The sequence below is a fragment of the Helicoverpa armigera genome, chromosome 7 (assembly GCF_030705265.1).
Source record: "Helicoverpa armigera isolate CAAS_96S chromosome 7, ASM3070526v1, whole genome shotgun sequence".
Taxonomy (NCBI): domain Eukaryota; kingdom Metazoa; phylum Arthropoda; class Insecta; order Lepidoptera; family Noctuidae; genus Helicoverpa; species Helicoverpa armigera.
Window position 1 is genome coordinate 11203931 of NC_087126.1, and position 19648 is coordinate 11223578.

Sequence of the window (19648 nt, forward strand, 5' to 3'; positions counted from 1 at the left end):
TTTTCTTTTTATTTATACTGACAAATTACCATCATCGTTCTGTTTTTACGATGAGTTGTTTCTTAATTTTGTAAATGGTCTACTAGCGACTGCGAATCTATTAGTATTAACTGTTTCCTTGTCGTGTAGCTGCAAGTCGTCATGCTCCTTTGACGGTATTGCTTGCGGTAGCGTCGGTGGTCTCCCTCCCTCAAAATGCGAGGGGGGCGATGGCTGATCCTCGCGTTATGCTCGTGAACGGGTGCTGCTTGTGGTACCAGGTCGTCTTGCTGACTACATATTTGTACACCCGTAATATACCTAATATATATAACTTTTGGTTTGAACGGTAGTCCTAGTTCACCGTTTTCATTGTTTATGTTGTTATTTATTTAATTTTTTTCATAAAAACTGTTTGACATGTCGGTGGGTACGCCCTAAACTATATCTATCTTCACTGAATGGAGGCATTATATTTTTTTATATTTTTCACTCTTTTTTTATTAAATTTCTTTTGTAACTGCTTGAGTAATAGGTATGGGTAAGGTGTGTACTAGCCAACATGATTAAGTATTTAAATTGATTTTATATACAAATTTATGTATACAATGTTGTATAGTGATATTTAAATATTTGTATACGGTTCTTCAAACCATTCAGACAGAATTGTGTTGCTGGGGAGTTTGTTCCACCACTTCTTCTTCCCAGCAAAAACACATAGGAAGTGGTGAAGGGCAGGCGTTTTGGGGGCTGTCTTTTGTTTTGACGTTCGAAAAGTGCTGATTTTCAGCCTACTTTGAATAAATGACTTTTGATTTTGATTTTTTGATTTAGTGCTTTAATAAAAACACCTAAGAGACTTACAAACAGGATATCAGATAATCTTAACTCATGTTTGATGAGTCAAACACCACCTGTACTCCTTTGTTTTACACACTTCAGTACAAAAGATACGTTTCTTTTATCACCAGGAAGTACAGTGATATCATTTATCAATGACAAATCAAAATGATGCAATTAAAATTTAATATTACTGGTGATGCATCGTCTAAAGACAAAATCATATAGAGACAAAACAAATAGGGCAAGCTGAGTATTGTTATATTAGGGTGACCAAAAACAGTGTAAGTAAGTAAATAAAATACCACAAATACAAAATTCACTTTATATTATTTAAAAAATACAAAAGTGTACAAATTGTTTTACAACGATTACGATATTGTGCATATAATTACATCTATAGGCAAATACTTTGTGCATGTTGAGTCTTTCATTCGAAAATATAACAAATCTATTTAATTAGCCTTTTGTTCAATATTTTTATAAATTAAGTATTCCTTTTTAATTGCTGGTGGCCAATACTATTGACGTGGTTTTCAGTAATCAGCTTGGCATTGAAAACTCGCAATTTCTTATCAACTTCACATCGAAAACTAGCCACCAGCATAATCACACCAAACTCTTTCAAAAAATCATCTAAACAATAATCTAGTTGTCAAAATGTCCTATTACACTAAGGGTGAGTCGCACCATTTAACTATAACTATAACCAAACCATAACCAGCCGTATACTTGCCGACCATGTAGAATCGGCGACTTCTTCTTTCGTGTCGATGACATATCTTATATTGAGACTATACTTTGTCCAATACGCCGCCACAGCGAGAGCACGGCCGGATGCGCTCCTTAGACGACAGAAAATGGTTCGGTTATCGTTATAGTTAAATGGTGCACCTCACCGTAAATATTCCATGGAATTCGGTACTTACTTGTACATAGCTACAGTATATACTTCTTAAACTAAGCAGGCACAAGCATTTTACAAAAAGGCTGCTATTTGAGCATTGAAGTCCACAGCTAAAGCTGCACGGCCGAAACTGGCCTAATCTCAAAATTGGAAGTCTGAAAACGAGGTATGTTTAATCCAAAATATTTTTAAAAGGTTGATAAAAACCTTTTTTGTGATATGGAAGAAATACTGACAAGATTTATCTGAATATGTTTCAACCAGGCAAGCATTGCCGAGATATGATATTGAACTTTAAGTCTTACGTATGGAGTTCAAAATATTCCAAAGTAAAAGTCTATAAAAATTGATATTCGCGTTCAAGCAGTTTTCAGCACATTAAAAGCTGCCACGGTTACGTGCCAAACGATTTTAGACCTTATTTACGTTATAATTAGCTACAAATTCCAAGCGCTCTTTGGTCAATTCAGCGACACCCACACATTCATAATTGTCCTAAGCACAACCTCATTCACTTGCATTTATGTAAAAAGTTCAAAAATCTATGAAAACCAGTCTTACAACTGTCTTTTACATACTTTGGTATATTTTAAAATGCTTAATAAAAGTCAACTAAACTTCGTCATAAATAAATAGTAGAAAAGTGAATTATTTAAAGTTTCACGTCTCATAAAATAATAAGCATTTTAAAATATACCACTTAATATTTAAACATTTAGCCTACATTTAAATAGCTGCGTACGAGCATTCATCCACCTATTTCTCAATAAATATAAACCTATGATATGGTATAATTAATATTTAATATAAGAATATACAATACAATATTCAGATTCATTCACCAGGTTTAAGATAAAGGTACAAAATGCGTTCTCACAGTTTAAAAATGAAATGGTGTTGCCATATTTTGAAATTCTGTGCTTTAGCTGTTTTAGGTAGATTATTATAACTATTGGTAGATTAATACTTGTTTTCAGGTTTTATATGTAATGCTAGAATCCAGGATCTATTTAGCGTCACAATATAGCTATTTATTTTTAAATTCACATTGTGTACCCCTATCCTATCAATTAAATATTAAATTTATTCTATGCCTTACTAAAATTGTGCTTAATACATTTGTAAAATATGACACGAATGTACAAATTATATCTAGATATAAAACATTAAATGCAGTCTAGTCTTTACTAATTTAACAAAATGGCGGCAAACCTCATTACTTAAACTAACTTGAGATTCATTGAGATTCTTTTACTGGAAAGAGTATTGATTTAAAACGTATAAAAGATGAGTGAGAATTCATTACACAAAATTAAGTATTCTCATAAAAAAATATAACCCTTATTTGAGTTTTACTGCCAACTGACAACTTGACGTTCCATAGAAGAGAATATTTTTCTTTTATAGAATTCTTTAGTAAGCTTTCACTGCGCTGATTTTTTTATAGAATGTATAAAAAACGTTTTAAGTTTTCTCTTCGCACTAAGTTTACGCTTACGGATATTACTCTTACGGAGTACTTAGAATGTTACGCGTAGCTAAAAAGTTCTAGCTTTCATTTCAGCCACAAATTATCTAGAAAGCTGTTTTTGCTAATTCCTTTTACTCATATGGATAGGCAATGAACGGAAATGCATTTCGCGCCAAATTGATTGCCATACAATAATTCATAAATTAGAACATTATTCAGCTAAATAATCTATTTACATATTCTCTAATCAATTATATAATAGCTGCCAATACTTTAATAATGCAAAATGTTTCAAACAAATCTGTTCACTACCTAACCTAAAAGTACTCCGAATGTCATACAAGCCTAAAGTCATCGCGACTACAAAACTCCTCCTGTCAAACTGATGTTTCGGAGTTCAAGCGTAAAACGAAACGGTTGCTCTTGGGGTCGACGACCTCTTCTGTCAGTGAGAACTTGGGCAGCTGTTTAATGGTACAAATAAGGGAGATATCACCTTGTCTTAATTGAAACTCGATGTTGTCTGCTAAAGGCCTTGCTAGGAGCTCGTCGGAGATCAGAGACCATCTCTGTATGGGTCTGGTCTCCTGGTCAGCTGAGAGCACTGGACCTTCAACTAGGAAGGGTTCTAGGAAGGCACGTGGTGATGCGTCTTGGGAGAGGCAGCGTGCTAGGTGGGCGAGTACCTGAAGAGAAGGAAAGACAATATTCTATTTAAGATTGTTGAATAAATAAATAAAGGTATTAGCAACGTGTGACCTTGTCATGAAGAGTTCTTCTGTGTTTTGGAAGGCACGATTAGTGGATCTTTGGCAGTAGTTACTTATCATATACAGTCAGGAGCCAAAAAGTCTTACCGAGGAGTCCTACCAGGTTTGTCTGGTAATTGGGTTGAAGAGCTCAGATAAGCAGTTCTAGTAGAGCTGCATCTAGTTACACTGGAAGCCGACCCCAATATAGTTGGGATAACGCTAGACAGATAATGAATTTGTTACTCACAGAGTCAGCAGAATGTCGTGGCTGCTGGCGGGTGGCGCGGAGGTACTTCTGCAGCGCCCGCGCCAGCGACGGGAACACCGCCTGCGCCGCCTCGCGCGGGCCTAGCGCTCCGCCTGCACAACAGATCATTTGTCAAGTTATTATGTTTATAACGATGTTTTTGGGTGAGAATACTTGTCTTGTTTCTACAACTGATTCTGGGTGTACATAATTATATACCTAGCGTACCTACATTTAAAAAATAACGTTTGATTTAAACTGTAAGAATCAGATCTTATTACTTAGGACTTGTGCTACTTATTGGAGAACAATGCTTGGTAGTGTCCATGGAGTTTCTTGTCGGTTCTTCTCCATGAGACCAACTCTTTGGAACCGTGCACCTAACTTTGACGTTTCGAAAGAGCTTTGATAGGCCTATTTGAAATAAAAAAAATTGAGTTTGAATTTATGTGATATGAAAATGTGCCTAGCTTAGTAAAGAAAGGCCCTAATCAGTAAATAAGTAATATATGTAAAACAATTAAAAAAAAAAAGATTTGTGTAATTTCTTTGGTGATTTAATGAGTTTATTCCTAATGATAACTTGAACTATGATACCAAATAAAAATTTCCACATACCATTAGTAGACACCCTGACGCGCCTGACATGCGCGAAGGCGTCCTCGGCGGCACACAGCAGTCTCGCGCGTCGCTTGCGCACGCGGCGCTCGCGCTCGGCCTCCTCGTAGTAGCGCTCGTTGTGCGCAGACCCCGAGTCGCGCCGCCGCCCAGACCCGCCCACTGAGCCCGACGCTGATCTGCAGTGGAGAACAAGTCAGACGGAGTTTAGAATGATTTGTAGCTGGCTGTTAGTAAAAGGAGGAGGAGACAAATTATCTCCATCTTCAAGACCAAAATACATGTTTATCAATCTAGTTGTTATAGTGTGCAAGTCAGACAAAAGATAAAAAAAAAATTGGGATTTATAACATGTCTAGCTCCTATACGGTAATGTTAGGGATCAAGACAAGACTTAAACCAAGATCTGATCAAGTGGCATTTATGGATCAACCACGAAGTATCCACCCACCTTTTTCTAGCCGCTTGCATGCCGCGTAAATTCGCGTACAATACAAGGGACTAGTGAACAAATTAATGTTCACTTGGCTAAACAATACGATTAAATAATAAGGAAAGATAGGCAAAAGAAAAACGTTTTTTATGCCCTTAAAAAACGTTGACTGATGTAAACTCTTTAATTAAAACTACTCGGAAGTCGAAACCGAGGCAGAAGCATTACAATTATTTCCTACCAACGAGCTTTCGGCAATCCGACGCGCTCTTTATAATGCGATTCGACACAGTTCTTTTTATATTAGGCATAGCTATGCCTAATCCATTAGGCATTAGACCGCGACGGGATACTCTATAAATAACAATTAATATCGACTTCTAACTGTTAAATAAGTCGAGTTACTTTTTGTGAACTCGGTTGAAATTTAAATTACAACAATTTATAAGATACATAATATAATAGAAATGTTTCTCTTGGAGTCTCAAATAACAATTAGAAATTATTACCTTTTAAGTCAAACTAAATTATAGAAAGTCTCAAAAATGACTTACCTAGCTTGTCCAGGCGTTGCATTGGTAGACCCATCAACTTCATAGAACTTTATACTAGACTGGGCTTTCCTCTGCGATTTAGATATTGGTATCTTCTCCAAATATGGATTATATATCGGGAATTCCGTATAATACTTCTGCAGAACCCACACAGCTGCCCTCTGTATACTCAGCTGTCCAATCGCATATGATCTGCTCTCCCCATCAGGACTTCGTACAATCTTTATGTAATACACAGGCTCTAAATGCCTGATCTCCATTAAAATAACAGCTATATAATGTATAAACAATAAAGTATCCGCAAAACTGGATACGTAAGAGACTAAGGCATTGTAATCCATTGCTTCCTCGCCTAATGCAAGGGCTTTAGTTGCTTCAGTTATCTGCACAATGTAGAACAACCAGTAGGAAAATATACACACAGCTAAAATTACGAGTGTCATAGCTCTGAACACGAATATTCTTGGTAGGATTGCATTCCTTGGCCTTAGAAACACTGCCCACACTCCGATTGCAAGTAATACTAGTTTGAAGGCTAAGGAAAGGAGTATGCCTTTACATTCAGCAGTGCATGACAGCAACTGTATCCTCTGGCTAGGCTGTATGGCAATATTGTCTGACAATCCTGGGAAGAAGCCAATCTTTGGCAGCACAACCATTGCTAAAGGGCTCACAAAAGACACAAAAGATAGCCCAAGAGCTATAGTTGTGCCGAAATATCTTGTGCAAACAAAACCTATGCCATTATCTGACTCCATGGGCCAGTTGCTGACATCTTCCATGGACTGTGACCCTTCAGAAGTGTTTCCGGTGACCGCTGTGGTATTCTCTCCCCAGTTCTCGTCCTGTGGCAAGATTTGGACCTCTATGACTTCCTGGCCATCCCTGCCGATCTCTGGGTTTATGTTTACACTGGTTTGAAAAGGCGCCATCGTGTTGTCTGAAGATTCCTTCCTCTGTGACTTGTTGCTCCTGAAATATTAAAACATTAATCATGTTATTGGATTTCCCAATGTGTTAAAATTACTTAAAATATTAAGTTGTCAATAGTATGTTCATTATGTGTTTGGAATGGCATTTGCTTCTCTGATTGTATAAACATCACAAGTAAGTAAATAAGATGTTATTTACTTGGTCAAGTGGCAATCAAAACATTTCCACCTGAAATAAACTGTGATGAAATGCTGTATTATTGCAGTGAGTTTATGCAAGACTATGAATTTGTAAAGTATTTTTACTATGAAGTGAAAACAACAATTATCATCAGAATGTTTGAAAACCATTACAAAATACTACTAACTTTTGCTATAACAAATAGAATATACAATCTATTTTTTTTTCTCTCAACACTAAAGAAGACATACATATTCCATTTTCAAAAGATGCTGCTTACAAACAGCCAGTATCTATCTTGTCTAAACAGCTATGGAATAGTTATCATGAGTTAACAAATTTACATACACCTGCTATGCATACTATATGTTTTACAATAATCCTAAAACTACAACAGAATATTAATGAGGAACCCTCCTCTTCTGTGATCCTGGTTCAACAAACCTTTTTGGACCTTGTGAGAGCCCTAGCAAGCAATAAAACTATAAGTTAACAATAGTGATTTGGTTGAAGACTGTAATTACTAGATCACAATCACACTACAATTATGTAGGGGAATTTCCCAAAGGGAATGTAGTGAATCTATGGAATATTTGTGCAGGAATTTAAGCTGTGACTATGTAGGTTTCAGTCATGGATTCCGGAGAAGGTTTTAAGCAAGAAGGTCTGTCTTACCGAGTGCTGCGATGCGTGTGCTGCCGGTGCCTCGAGCTTCTGCGCGACCGGCCGCTCAGCTCAGACCTCACAGACTCCGTTTCCATTGTACCGCCACCACTCCTCGACCCTATCCATCAGCACAGCACCAGAAACACCTGCACCAACACACAAAAATGTAATCACCAAAATCACGAGCAATTAAAACGCTTCACGGACTATGAACACGATGGAAAACATGTTATCACACACAAAACCTGTCACTAAAGAACATTGACACAACCCTAAATTCAGTATAATCGATTTCAAGTAACGTTTCATTAAAAATACCTTTGCATTATCGAAAAAAACGGGAAAATTCTTATAAGAGCGTCTTTCACGAATGTCGATCAAACGGATTCATTCATTTTGTACTAACCGAATTTTGGCTAGGCTCCACAGCGTAGTAATCAAATGACGGAAGTCTCATTTTGTCTCGTTATAAGTTATGTCTATCTATCCCACTCTTGCAATTTGAAGGAGCTCTCTTCATTTGGTAGGATAACATTTTACTTATTTTAGCTTTCGTTCGGAAACTACCAACGCAGTTGAATAAGTCAACTTGAATATTTTTGTATATTAGCCCGATATTCATTTCTTTTACTTTTCTATGTAAATAGTTGTATCACTCAAATAATTAAATTCTGGCTTTAGCCGAGCAGTACTATAACTTAAGAATGAGCTTCAGTTGTGTGTTGTGTTGGATTAAATTGGCGCTGATTTCAAAAATATAGAGCAAGTGATTACGCGAAAAGATAATGATAAGATAACACACCCATTTCATACAGATAACAAAGTGACTAGGTACGAGTATTTTTTAACATGAAGTGATTGTTTTTGTGGTGAAAGTCATGGAGGAGCAAATTCGGACCCCTAATCGCGTGGAGCGAGGAGAGAGCAGGGTGGAAGATCTTCATTTGGACAGAGTTGTGGCTTCACAGCCGGAGATTGGACCTACACCACCAGACGGCGGCTACGGATGGCTGATTGTTGTGTCAGCAGTGATATACCACATCACTGTACCCGCGTTGTCGTCGATGTATGGACTGATAGTGTTGAAGGCAATTCGCGAGGAAGACCATGAGTCGGACGAGTTGATGCAGATATGGGACGTGGACATAACTTTGGTGCCTGTAATAGCTGTGGTGATAAGGCTCTTGCTGGAATCATGGTGCAGGGCCGTGGTGAAACTGTGCCACATGCCAAGGTTCATGGCCCTCTCGGGACTGTGCCTGACAGTGTCCGGAGTTTTGCTGTCCAGCTACGCGACAGAGGCCAACAGTAACGACCACATCATAAACATATTTGCGGGGATATTTATAGGTAAGTAAATACTCTCGCTTTGTTCTCAAGGTCTCTCGATCATCAATACAATCAATAGAATAATAAAAACGTCTTTAAACGGTTTAGTGCATACTTAAGAGACGTAATAATGTGGTTAGTAATGAATAGAAGGTAAAGTACCTACCTACTTGAGGTATTGTACCATTTGTACATATAGGTAGTTCGCAGAAACATAGACTCAATACAATCTTATCAATCTAGAATAAGGTAAATTCATTGAAAATTGTTAAGACAAGTACATTAGGTACGTTAATCCTAAGCCATCGATCTTTATTAGTCATCGCATGAAGAATGACACACTATTCATTTATGGGACTTACAAAGTTGCTAAGTTTCACTCTGAGAAATGCACTTCACCTGCAATATTCTGGAATCAAAATATTACATGTCAGTTTATCGTAATCGATATAATCATTAGGCACAATCAAACCGCGAAATATCGATTAATTTAATGTGTTTTGTTATTACAATGAGTTTACGTTACCATATTGACTTAACTTTTAGGGAAACAAAGGTTTTTATGAAAATGAGGATGTCAAAAATGTTTGCACAGTTGGGTTTGAATTATGGCATAATTTACGCTGTTGTCATCAACAGTGGTAATCTTGGAGATGGTGACCCGAATACATAGCTTAAGTATTTGGGACATATAGAATGAGTAGCTTGTATAAGTTGACCTGTCGTCCTATCGTATCGTAAACAAAGGAATACGCAGTTAAGTTATCTGCTGTCTACTGTCATATCATCACGGGAGCTACCTCATGCCTGTACCTCTTGTATCTACCTATGTATCTCTAGGTACTTAGTGCTCCGTGGACCGTGGTTACACTTGTATCACTTGTATGCGCGATTCCTGACCATTCGATTCCCGGGGCGGACAACCTATTACGTTGAGTAGGGACCTATTCTCAAACAGGAATATTATTTTTCACGTAGATGTCCACTGTATTCTAAATCCCAAACAACAAATTTCACGGCAATTAACATAGCCAAATAAACTATGTAGTCACGTTACGGAGATGCTAAAATTATCTATTAGAATAGGTACAACTGTTACGAGCATTTTACAATGTCACTCGCTCTGTTTAATTGTTTCTCTTATTTACATAAACGACGGAAACACCTTGATATAAAGTATTGGCACTGTTTGACTGTTTAAATACGTGCATAGATACAATATACTAACACAGGTTATTTGCTGATAGATATGGCCTATCTTTTGACTTCAAAACTTTCTAAAACTCCACGCAATTTTAAATATAGGCGAAGTAACTATGTGATATAGGTAAGGTACATAAAAGTCTATATCTACGTAGGTAGAACCTAGAAAGTTAACACAGTGAAGTAGACGTAGATACTGAAATAAGAACGATAATTTTAACTAACTCAATTGAAATGCACTTATTAAGGTATCGACCTTCTTTTTTATCATGTTTCAATTAATTGAATTACAACGTTGCTGAAAAGTTATCTACAAAAGTTTTCGATCGGCTATAAGGAGAGTTACATTTAAATGTCATCATTAGTGAATTTCCTGCTACCTCTCATACTCCATATTTACAAAAGTTGTATCTTATTTCAGGTCTAGGATGCGCTTTAACAGGCCAGCAAACCGAAGTGATCATAACGCACTACTTCAGAGAGAAGCTGACGATGGCCCAGAGAATCGTGCGCATGGCACCCTCAGTGGGGAACTGCCTCGTTCCCATCATTGTTGGCTACCTCTGCACCCAGTACACCGGGGACGTGGTCGTCATGATCTACGGGGCTATTGTCATGCAGAACTGCATCTTCTTAGCGTCGTACACTCGACCCATTTACATCGAAAAGGTCATACGACACACCTACAATATGCTAAGAGATGCTATGGAAGATGAAGATGAAGTTATATACTCCAACGTGGCTCGACGCGTTGAACGCCAATCACAGAGTAACCTGCAAGAGGAACCGTTGCCAAGCACAGCACAAGACGAAGACGCCAATGATGTCGTCGTCTTTAACTCCAAGAAGAATGCCAAAGAGATTATGGACCCCTCCATCCAGTATAGAGAGAACAGATCAATATCCACCACAGAGAACAGGTTTTCTTCAGACTTCAGCTCTTATGACGTTCCAAATCGGTTTTCATCAGACTTCGGTAGTCTGGACATTAACAGCTATGCTCGCGTGAATGGTTACCAGGAGTTGGAGAATATTGACAGGCAGAACCCTCAGCCTTTGTACAGAGAGACGACGGTGAATGCTCCAGCGAACAGCGTGGTGTTTGCAGCTGAAGTGTCCCCTGGCACAGCTAGGAGAACAGCGTCTATGAAGAAGAACTTCATCACGATCACGAACATGTTACGGGATATTAATTTCTATTTGTACGCGTTGCTGCATCTTTGTACGACCTTTTCGATTCTCGTGCTGGGCGTGGCGTTCCCACCTTTGATCTGGGAACAGAACCCGTCAATGAATATTTGGTCGGTGAGTATCTTTCATTAAACAAACTTCTTCCCATCAAATGAAATCATGACCAAATAAGAGAGAGGGTATTTTTACGTTTTACCTTTTGCCCCAGATTGAGTTATTCATCATGTTCACCTTCTTTCTGGGTATGTTTTCAGGTGGCAACGCTCATAGCAGTGGCTCACGGCTCAGCATTATGCTTCATAATGCTGTGTGTCGTGCTGCCCAAATCTATCAACGAGAAGGCGCGGCTGTGCGCTGCGTTCTGCGTCGCGGGCGCTATGGGCTTTTATGGTAAGTGCAACCATGCTTATGTATACTTCAAAATGAGCATTCACTATGCAAATCAACACCTTGTATAGACTAAAGACATTAGCAGTGATAGCTACTGTCAGGTAGCCGTTAAAGAGCTGCTACACTCTGATCAGTCCCATATGTCCTTAAACGATTTCCCTCCCCCCTCCCTCTTAATTTCTGAAACAAGCGCCATCTACCTCAAACCAAACACTAAACCCCTCCCATTTTCAGGTATCACCCTCTTCAGCAACAAAAGCCTGCTAGTAGTATGGTGCATGCTAGCCAGCTTCGCGACAGCAGCGTCCAGCATACTCCAACAACCACTATACAATAGCACTCTCAACGAGTTTGACACAACGGCCACGATGACAGCGTCAAATACCATCGTCGCCATCTTTATTATGGCGTGGTCTTTGGCATTTAATTATGAATACAGGACTTGTTTCTTGACTGCTAGTGTTCTTCAGACTGTGACTGCTTGCATGTTCTTTGCCTTGTCTTTTAGGAGGAGGCGGTAATTTGTTTGTATATTGGTTTCATGGCCTGTCTATATCTTTATAAGTCTGTTTCCCAATTGGTATACCCTACCTACCATGCCTTTCACTAAATTATGAATTTATATATTAGTATGTTTAAGTATTAGTGTTATGGGGTAGGTACCTAAATTATGCAATACAAATAATAGGGTATTTTAGTCTAGATGAGAAAAAAATTTAAAGTGAATTACAATGATTGTTTAGAGGAAAAGCAATCGGGAAATGTTAGTTTCACTTCGTAAGGTACATAAATATATTTTTTATTGCAGTTTAAAGTTTTTAGGTTTTTTTATCTGTCTTTGAACACTACGAAATGTCGCCGCCATGCTAATGACGTCATTACGGTAGTTAACAAAAGTGTCAGTTAAAATTTTCAATACATACCTATCAAAATATGTATTACTGACAGCTGTAGTAGCGTAATGACGTCATGACCAAAAAACAATCATGGCGTCCGTTGTGTGCCGCGTTTTCGCGAAATACGCGCGAAATTTGAAATTATGATAAAACAATTAATTTATATTCGTACATAACGTGAGAAAAAAAAATATTTTTAATTTTTTAGAGATATATTAAGACTAAAGAATTTATTTAAGATATATTTCAAAAATGCATGTAATACCCTATTATCTTCTCTATTTACCGAGCAAAAAAGCAGACAATTTTAAGCAGTAATTGTGTATATCACACTTTTCTTTCTACATAGAATTTAAGGATTTATTCGACACGGTAACTTGACTTTTCTAGGCTACTTTGCGGAATTTAAAAAAAAGTTACTCCGTCTTGTCAAAATATACCTAATACCTAAGAATAAATTATGGTTGTGTTTTTTTCTTTTAATAACAGTTAGAATATGTGTACAAGTTAAATTAAGATTTCTTGTTATTTTATACATAGGTAATAAATTTTAATTTTTATATAATTAATTATACAAATACAAATTATTTACATTAAGATAGGATTACATAAGATGTTTGTAAGTTAACATAAACATAAATGTACCTTGTTGTTTAATTTTATGTAAATAATTTCTTGCCGTAAATAACATAAAACGAAGTCGTAATTAAAACAATAAAAATTAAGTAAGTTGTTTATTTTTAAGAGATCACATCTGTTGCAGTCTGTAAAAAAAATATGTATCACATCTATGGTAGAAAACGCACTGGGCAGCGAAGAACACTGCCGATTTCTATAACCTATCTATCTTTTGTTTTGCGATTAGAAATTGAATTTCGCATAAAAGACGCTGCTTACGTGACGAGATAATACCTCGAACGGGACGTAACGGGACCGTGATGCCCGTTCAGTCTTTGTATAGAAACGATAATTCCAAATCCGTCCCTAAAACATCATCACGTGTGCAGCAGCCTTTATATGGAGCAAATGTCAAAACTCGCAAAGAAAAGGATAGATAAGTTAAATAAATCTACGGTAACAAAAACCTAATTCTGTCCAATGCGTCACCTACTCTCTACTACAGAATATCGTGTGACAAAGAACTGGAGAAAATTTTCATAAGAAAGATTATAATATGGAATACGTATAGAAGTAATTTACACGGCCCTTGCTATATACAAAAATGAGTAATATCAATTTTGGACCTTATTTCATATGAAATACAGTTCATAATTCGAGGACTAAAGTCAGAAGACGGGTTAATCTATGGTCAGGTGAAACATAGCCAATTTCTAAATTAAACCTCCACGCTACTAAATCCAGTACCTATCAAACACCATTTATTCTACTTAATATCGAAAACTAATAAGTACGAATTTAGAAACTTGGTTAAACTCTAAATCAAATGGCTATGCTATAATCCTGTACGTGTTTACACATGTCACAAAATGATTTTAAAATATAAATATTGCATAAGTTGCTTGTAAGCCAATAAAATTTTACAATGTTAACTTTTAAGTCGCCTCTCTAAGATTTTATTAAACCTTGAATAATGTAGGAATTATCTAAAGTACTGTGGAGGCGACAAGTCTATTATCACAAGAAATAGTAAAAGAATAAAATAATAAGCTCAAATAAAGCCGGTTTTAAGACCAAAATAAAGCTGAAAGTTGCTTACGTAAAAGATTTGGTACTTCTACAGCGCCAAAGGACCATATTCATAAGATTTTTTAAACCAAGTTGACAGTAATAAATTCAGTAAATAAATATGATATGTACGTAAAAAGTAAATAATTTTAAAGACTATTCTATTTTTATTGTAATTCATAATTCGAATAAATAATAATTTTAATACTAAAAATGTCATTTTTTTCATAAAATACCCTCACTGTTGTTGCACCTAAATTATAACATTAGTTGAATGCATCAGTAATTAATAGGAATGCATTGAGATAAGTGATTGACTGCAATCGACTTGTTTGTATTGATTAATTTTAAGCTATTGTGGTTAAAATGCATGTTATCAAACTAAGAATTTTAGTTTTACAATTTTTTTTCCTCATCAAGCGAACATTCTCTATGTACATACATCATGTACGTATACGTCACTTGATGGCATTCTTAATTCAAAATCACAATCCACAATTTTGTTTTTGAACATTCTTGTCTGGCAGTTCCGAATAAATAACTAGAAAATAATACTTCAATTGGAATTTAGCTCAACAAATCCATCATTTCATTGTCTGTGAGTTTCTTAACATTATTATTATTTGATGTGGAACTGTCGCCCGTCGGTAATAGAGATTCGAATGCCGACCAGTCCTGCTTGGTCTTGTTGTTTGCTTGACTTTGGTTGTTAGCCCACTTATTGTTGAAGTTAGCTGATGATGTCGACGACCAGTTTGACGAAGGGACTGCTGGTTTGTTATCGAAACCAGTAAACTGGTTTGGGGTGACGTATTTTGAGCTATTTTGTGATAACCCTGGGGTACTGTAGATCATGTTGGACATTTGTTGAAGGTTCGTCGAGGCGTTCGAAGTGGGATGGGACATAGCGGAGGCAGAACCTGGTATAGGCTTCGAGAGTTGGTTCAGGTTTGACTGAAGAAGGGAGGTGGTTAGATCGACAGGTTTGTAAGTGGATTTCTTGGGCGCTGGTATTGCTTTCGGTACAGGCTGGTTCGAGAACTTTCGGACCGATTCTTGCTGTAGCGCTATCCTGAAATAGAAATTAAAGGTTTTTTCGTCACAAGTTTTTGCATATGAATAATGGTGAACGCACATCTATCGGATTCGAAAGCGGCGGATTATATTCCTTTGCAGTGGTTCATTCTGATAGGAGTGCGTTCACCATTAAGGACATGTAGGATATTTTGTCCTACTCTAGCTAGAATCTAGGGAACTAGGGTATTATGTAAATTCCTGAAATATAATCTACATACAAGTGTAACATTTTTTTTATAGGTATATGCTTAAGTTACCTAGGTTTAGAAGGAGTAAATTCTTCACGTTTAAATGGACGGCCTTTATTTTTCTTTGTTCTTTTTGGCCTGTAAAACGATTCAGGTATTGAATTGCTTTTTAATTTTGCTTTTTTAATTGCAATTTGAAAAAATATTTCACAGTTTGGAAGCTACATCATCCCTGAGTAACATAGGATACCTTTTATCCGGATACGGCAAGAATTTCTCACAAGATCCTATTGTAACCTAGGTGAAGTGAATTAGTGCTAAATTACCTCTGCTTATCCTCCATAGTAAGCTGTCTGCTCTCGGTAACGGTCGGCAGAACTGATTCCTTCTCCTTCACTGGAGGGGGGGAGAAGGGGTCTCCACCCAGTTCGGAGAACATCCCCTGCAGGTCCGAGTGAGGCGCGGAGACCAGGGTCTCGGACGACGGCGTCAGAGCCTGCTCCATTATCCTGGGAACGTGGAAAAAACAGTTTTGATATTGTTCTTCTTCTTTGTCGTCACACTCTTGGCAGAGTGGTCGTGGTCGTCATATCAGGGGTGGTAGCAAGCTTCACAATCCGTCGCCACTCGTCTCGCCATTGTTAGGTTGTAAATTATGGCAGTCGCTCCTTGTAAAAATACTGGTACTCAGCTGAATCCAATTAGACTGGAAGCCGACCCCAACATAGTTGGGAAAAAGGCTCGGAGGATGATGGAGGTTGTAAATTATGGAAGGCGTTACTTTGCCAAAATGCACAATATTTAATGTTAGGAAAGTTTTTAGTGTTAATTTGACTTGGAACTTTTGAGACAATATTGTCTTGTGCAATTAACACTATTTGTCCTAACATTTATGTTCAGTTTATTTGATAGTGCAATTTATCATAATGATTGAAAACAAAAATACTAGGTTTTATAAACAGACTATTTATTTTCAACTCCTAACATATCTTTTATCAGGCAACATGGCCCTTAAATGTATATCCTTTCCTTTGACAATAGATAGGTGATTATTATAGCATGATTGTACTCACTTAGATTCACTATTAATAGAATTGAGCTGCTCCAATTTAGCTCTGTGCTCAGACTCCACCTTAGATATCATTTGCTTGACCAGGCTTATGAGAGCATTGAACTGGTTAAGCGTGAGTCCGTTCTCCACGCATAGAGGAATGAGGAAGGGTAACACCTTTGTGGCCATAACCTCCTTGGTTATACCCAACTTTGAGTGGCTGAGCGCGAGTTTGTATATGCCTGGAATTTGAAAATCGAACATGGAATTATTATGTCAATGGTCAACACCAGCATACCTACTTGGACTTGTTTTTTTCTTTTTAACTTCTATACAAAAAAAAACCTTTGCAACCGCACTATGAAGTCATGGTTATCTTGACTTGATACACTTTCTAAACATAAACAAGGTTATCATTGAATATCTCGCCATATTCAGCGCCATATAAATTCCACGACTACACTATCATGTCCCAAACATTTAAATCAGTTCTGTAATTTTAGCGTCACAGATAGATAGACTTTCGCATTTATAATATTGATAACACATAAGGTTGTTAACTTGTTCTTACCTAAAATCCCCATCAAGACAGCGGGCTCTCTTGACGGTATCTGCGGCAAGAACGGAATGATCTCATCCAGAACCAACCACTTGTCCAAATGCTCCAACAGCTTGCCCAAACACAGCAAGCAATTCACCCGCACCGATATGTAGTTTGTACTCATGCACAACTTCTTAATCCGTGGAAGCAGTGCATTCTTCATCGCAGGATAGTCTATCAGGGACGCAAACGTTGGTAACACAGACAAACATAGCTCCTGTATCTGCTGAGCATCAGATTCCAATGCCCTATACAGCATCGGCAGAATGTCTGTCTTCACTTCCTCCCCTGGAGTCAACTTCAGCAGCAGTTCCATCTTCTGCATAAATATCAACAAGATCTGTATAGGATCCTGTATCAACATCACCGGTTTCAATACTGGCAGGATGTATTTAATGTATTCATCTTTGGAACAGTTCTCGGCTATGAGCAACACGTTCGGCAACACGAAGGGCACCATGGGTGGGTTGACAAACTCCTTCGTGAGGCACGGCAGTATGCGGTAGATACAGATGCGATGCGGCATCTTCTGTATGATCTGTGGCAAGCCTTTGTAGAACTGAGACTTCTGGAGGTTATCCCATTGGAATAACGAGTCCAAGTAGTTGAGGGTCTTAACACCAATGTCTTCAAAGTATGGTATCTGTAAAGAGGAAATATAAATTTATAAAAGCTGTTATCACATTCACACCATGGTAAAACCTCCATACTTTTGAAATATTACCTTCAAGAACTGATGTGGGTCAGGCCTCAATTCTGGTATTGCATTCAGAAGAAGCTTCACATATTCCTTCAAACCATCGTTGACACATGACAATCTCGATGGTGGCAGGTTTCTCATCTCATTCACAAATCTCTTAAATTTAGAGTAATCATTTCCTACATTACCTAATGTCTGATGTCCAGTACTATGTAATACATATATAACCATTCCTAATGAGTACAAGTCACTAGCAGGAGAGTGAGAAGCTGAGAGAACATATTCTGGAGCCAGATAATCAAGAACTGGTTGAGTCAAAGCCGGCAATGCAGGACAATATTCATGGAACGGCCAAAACGGAGGAGATCCTGCTGAGCTCTGGTTGGCAATACAGAAATCAAATCCGAATATCTTCCACGCCCCTTGCTGGTTGATGATAATGGACTCCGGGTTGAGGTTGTGATGTAGAAGCTTCACATCATTGTGTAGGAACGTGAGGCCTTCAGCAATCTGCATGAGTCCATACTTAATTTCCAGTTCATACAATTTGTAGTTGACTAAATGGTTTGGTACTGGTTGTGGCATGTTGTCTGTGTTGCCTAGAACATTGGCTAAGCTTGCAAACACTGGTTCTGTGGCAAACGCAAGACTCTCTCGGCTTTCCTCAAGTCCATGCTGGACTGTAAGGATCTGTGGATGTCGTAACTTTGTCAACTGTACAATGCCACGCTTTAGCATCTCCAGCATTATCTCTCGGTCTGGTCTTGACCATCTTTCTAGATGTTTCTTTTCAAAGAGGAATATTGAAGCTTCTTGCTTTGTTGACTTCTTGTAGCCCTTGTATATCTTCCACAGTAGACCTATGATTAGGAAATTCATAGCTTTAATATGCATATTAGTTATCTTCTAGTAAGACCTTGAATTTATGTATGTTGATACAATTTGTAGATGTAATTTTTCGATGGTAATTTAAATATTTTTGCATTATCTTACCATATAAGACTATCCTTAAAAGTTGTTTAGAAATTAATATACACTAAGCAACATAGTTCCTAGCAACAATTCCACATAGTTTCTAGTAAAAGTGACTTTAGTGACTTCCCATTTTAAATAAATAGCTATAGATTGATCTTTTAATTATAAAAGTTTACCAAGAACAATGTAACAACACAAAGACCAAATATAAAAAAATGAATACCACCTAATAAACTGAAATAAGTTCTCAACAGGGCGGAGTATCTGTGCAAATAAGGTGCACAATAGACAGCTCCCGTGTTTGAATGCAAATATTGTAGATACTCAATGGATATTACCTGGACCAGCGCTAGCAATTAACTGAGTCGCCTCGAACTCTCGTGTCACAGGATTTCCAGGTAAAACGCCAGAAAATTGCGAAACTGTGTTGCTGACTGACGAATAAAACTTATTAAACACCTCCATGATCGAGTTACACTTTTAACTTTTTTTGTATTGTAAAAATAAAAACCATTACGGAGCCAGACAAAAATGTACAGACATGAAATGTCAACTTGACAAATAGATTCGAGTTCGAAAACCATTGTTATAGTTCCAGATTGATAGCACAAAAGTTTTAAAACAAGTGCCGCTAGAAACTCTCGCTTTATTTTTACTCGGAATACATACGAATATCAGTAAATTAGCTCTATTGTTTTTCGATTTGTCTTAATTTGTAAACAACTCTACACTAACTACAAGTATTAAGCAATTTAGTTTCTGAACGTACAATGTGCATTGA

General features: G+C 37.4%; 3 protein-coding genes across 3 annotated transcripts; 1 reads left to right on the top strand and 2 right to left on the bottom strand.

Moving 5' to 3' along the window:
• Positions 1 to 1130: 1130 nt before the first annotated feature.
• LOC135117110 (vang-like protein 1) lies at positions 1131 to 7993 on the bottom strand. Its single transcript, XM_064035551.1, has 6 exons — positions 7899 to 7993; positions 7590 to 7726; positions 5802 to 6773; positions 4815 to 4993; positions 4197 to 4309; positions 1131 to 3883 (listed from the first exon to the last, which is right to left on the bottom strand). Exons 2-6 carry the CDS (start codon positions 7673 to 7675, stop codon positions 3575 to 3577), a joined length of 1659 nt encoding a protein of 552 aa, XP_063891621.1. The 5' UTR covers positions 7676 to 7726; positions 7899 to 7993; the 3' UTR covers positions 1131 to 3574.
• Positions 7994 to 8289: 296 nt separating this feature from the next.
• On the top strand, positions 8290 to 14500 carry LOC135117064 (uncharacterized). Its single transcript, XM_064035436.1, has 4 exons — positions 8290 to 8930; positions 10534 to 11417; positions 11558 to 11693; positions 11928 to 14500. Exons 1-4 carry the CDS (start codon positions 8459 to 8461, stop codon positions 12212 to 12214), a joined length of 1779 nt encoding a protein of 592 aa, XP_063891506.1. The 5' UTR covers positions 8290 to 8458; the 3' UTR covers positions 12215 to 14500.
• Positions 13310 to 19422, bottom strand: LOC135117063 (SCY1-like protein 2). The gene is made up of 6 exons (XM_064035435.1): positions 19206 to 19422; positions 17917 to 18752; positions 17163 to 17835; positions 16614 to 16833; positions 15867 to 16049; positions 13310 to 15347 (listed from the first exon to the last, which is right to left on the bottom strand). Exons 1-6 carry the CDS (start codon positions 19330 to 19332, stop codon positions 14843 to 14845), a joined length of 2544 nt encoding a protein of 847 aa, XP_063891505.1. The 5' UTR covers positions 19333 to 19422; the 3' UTR covers positions 13310 to 14842.
• Between the last annotated feature and the right edge of the window lie 226 nt (positions 19423 to 19648).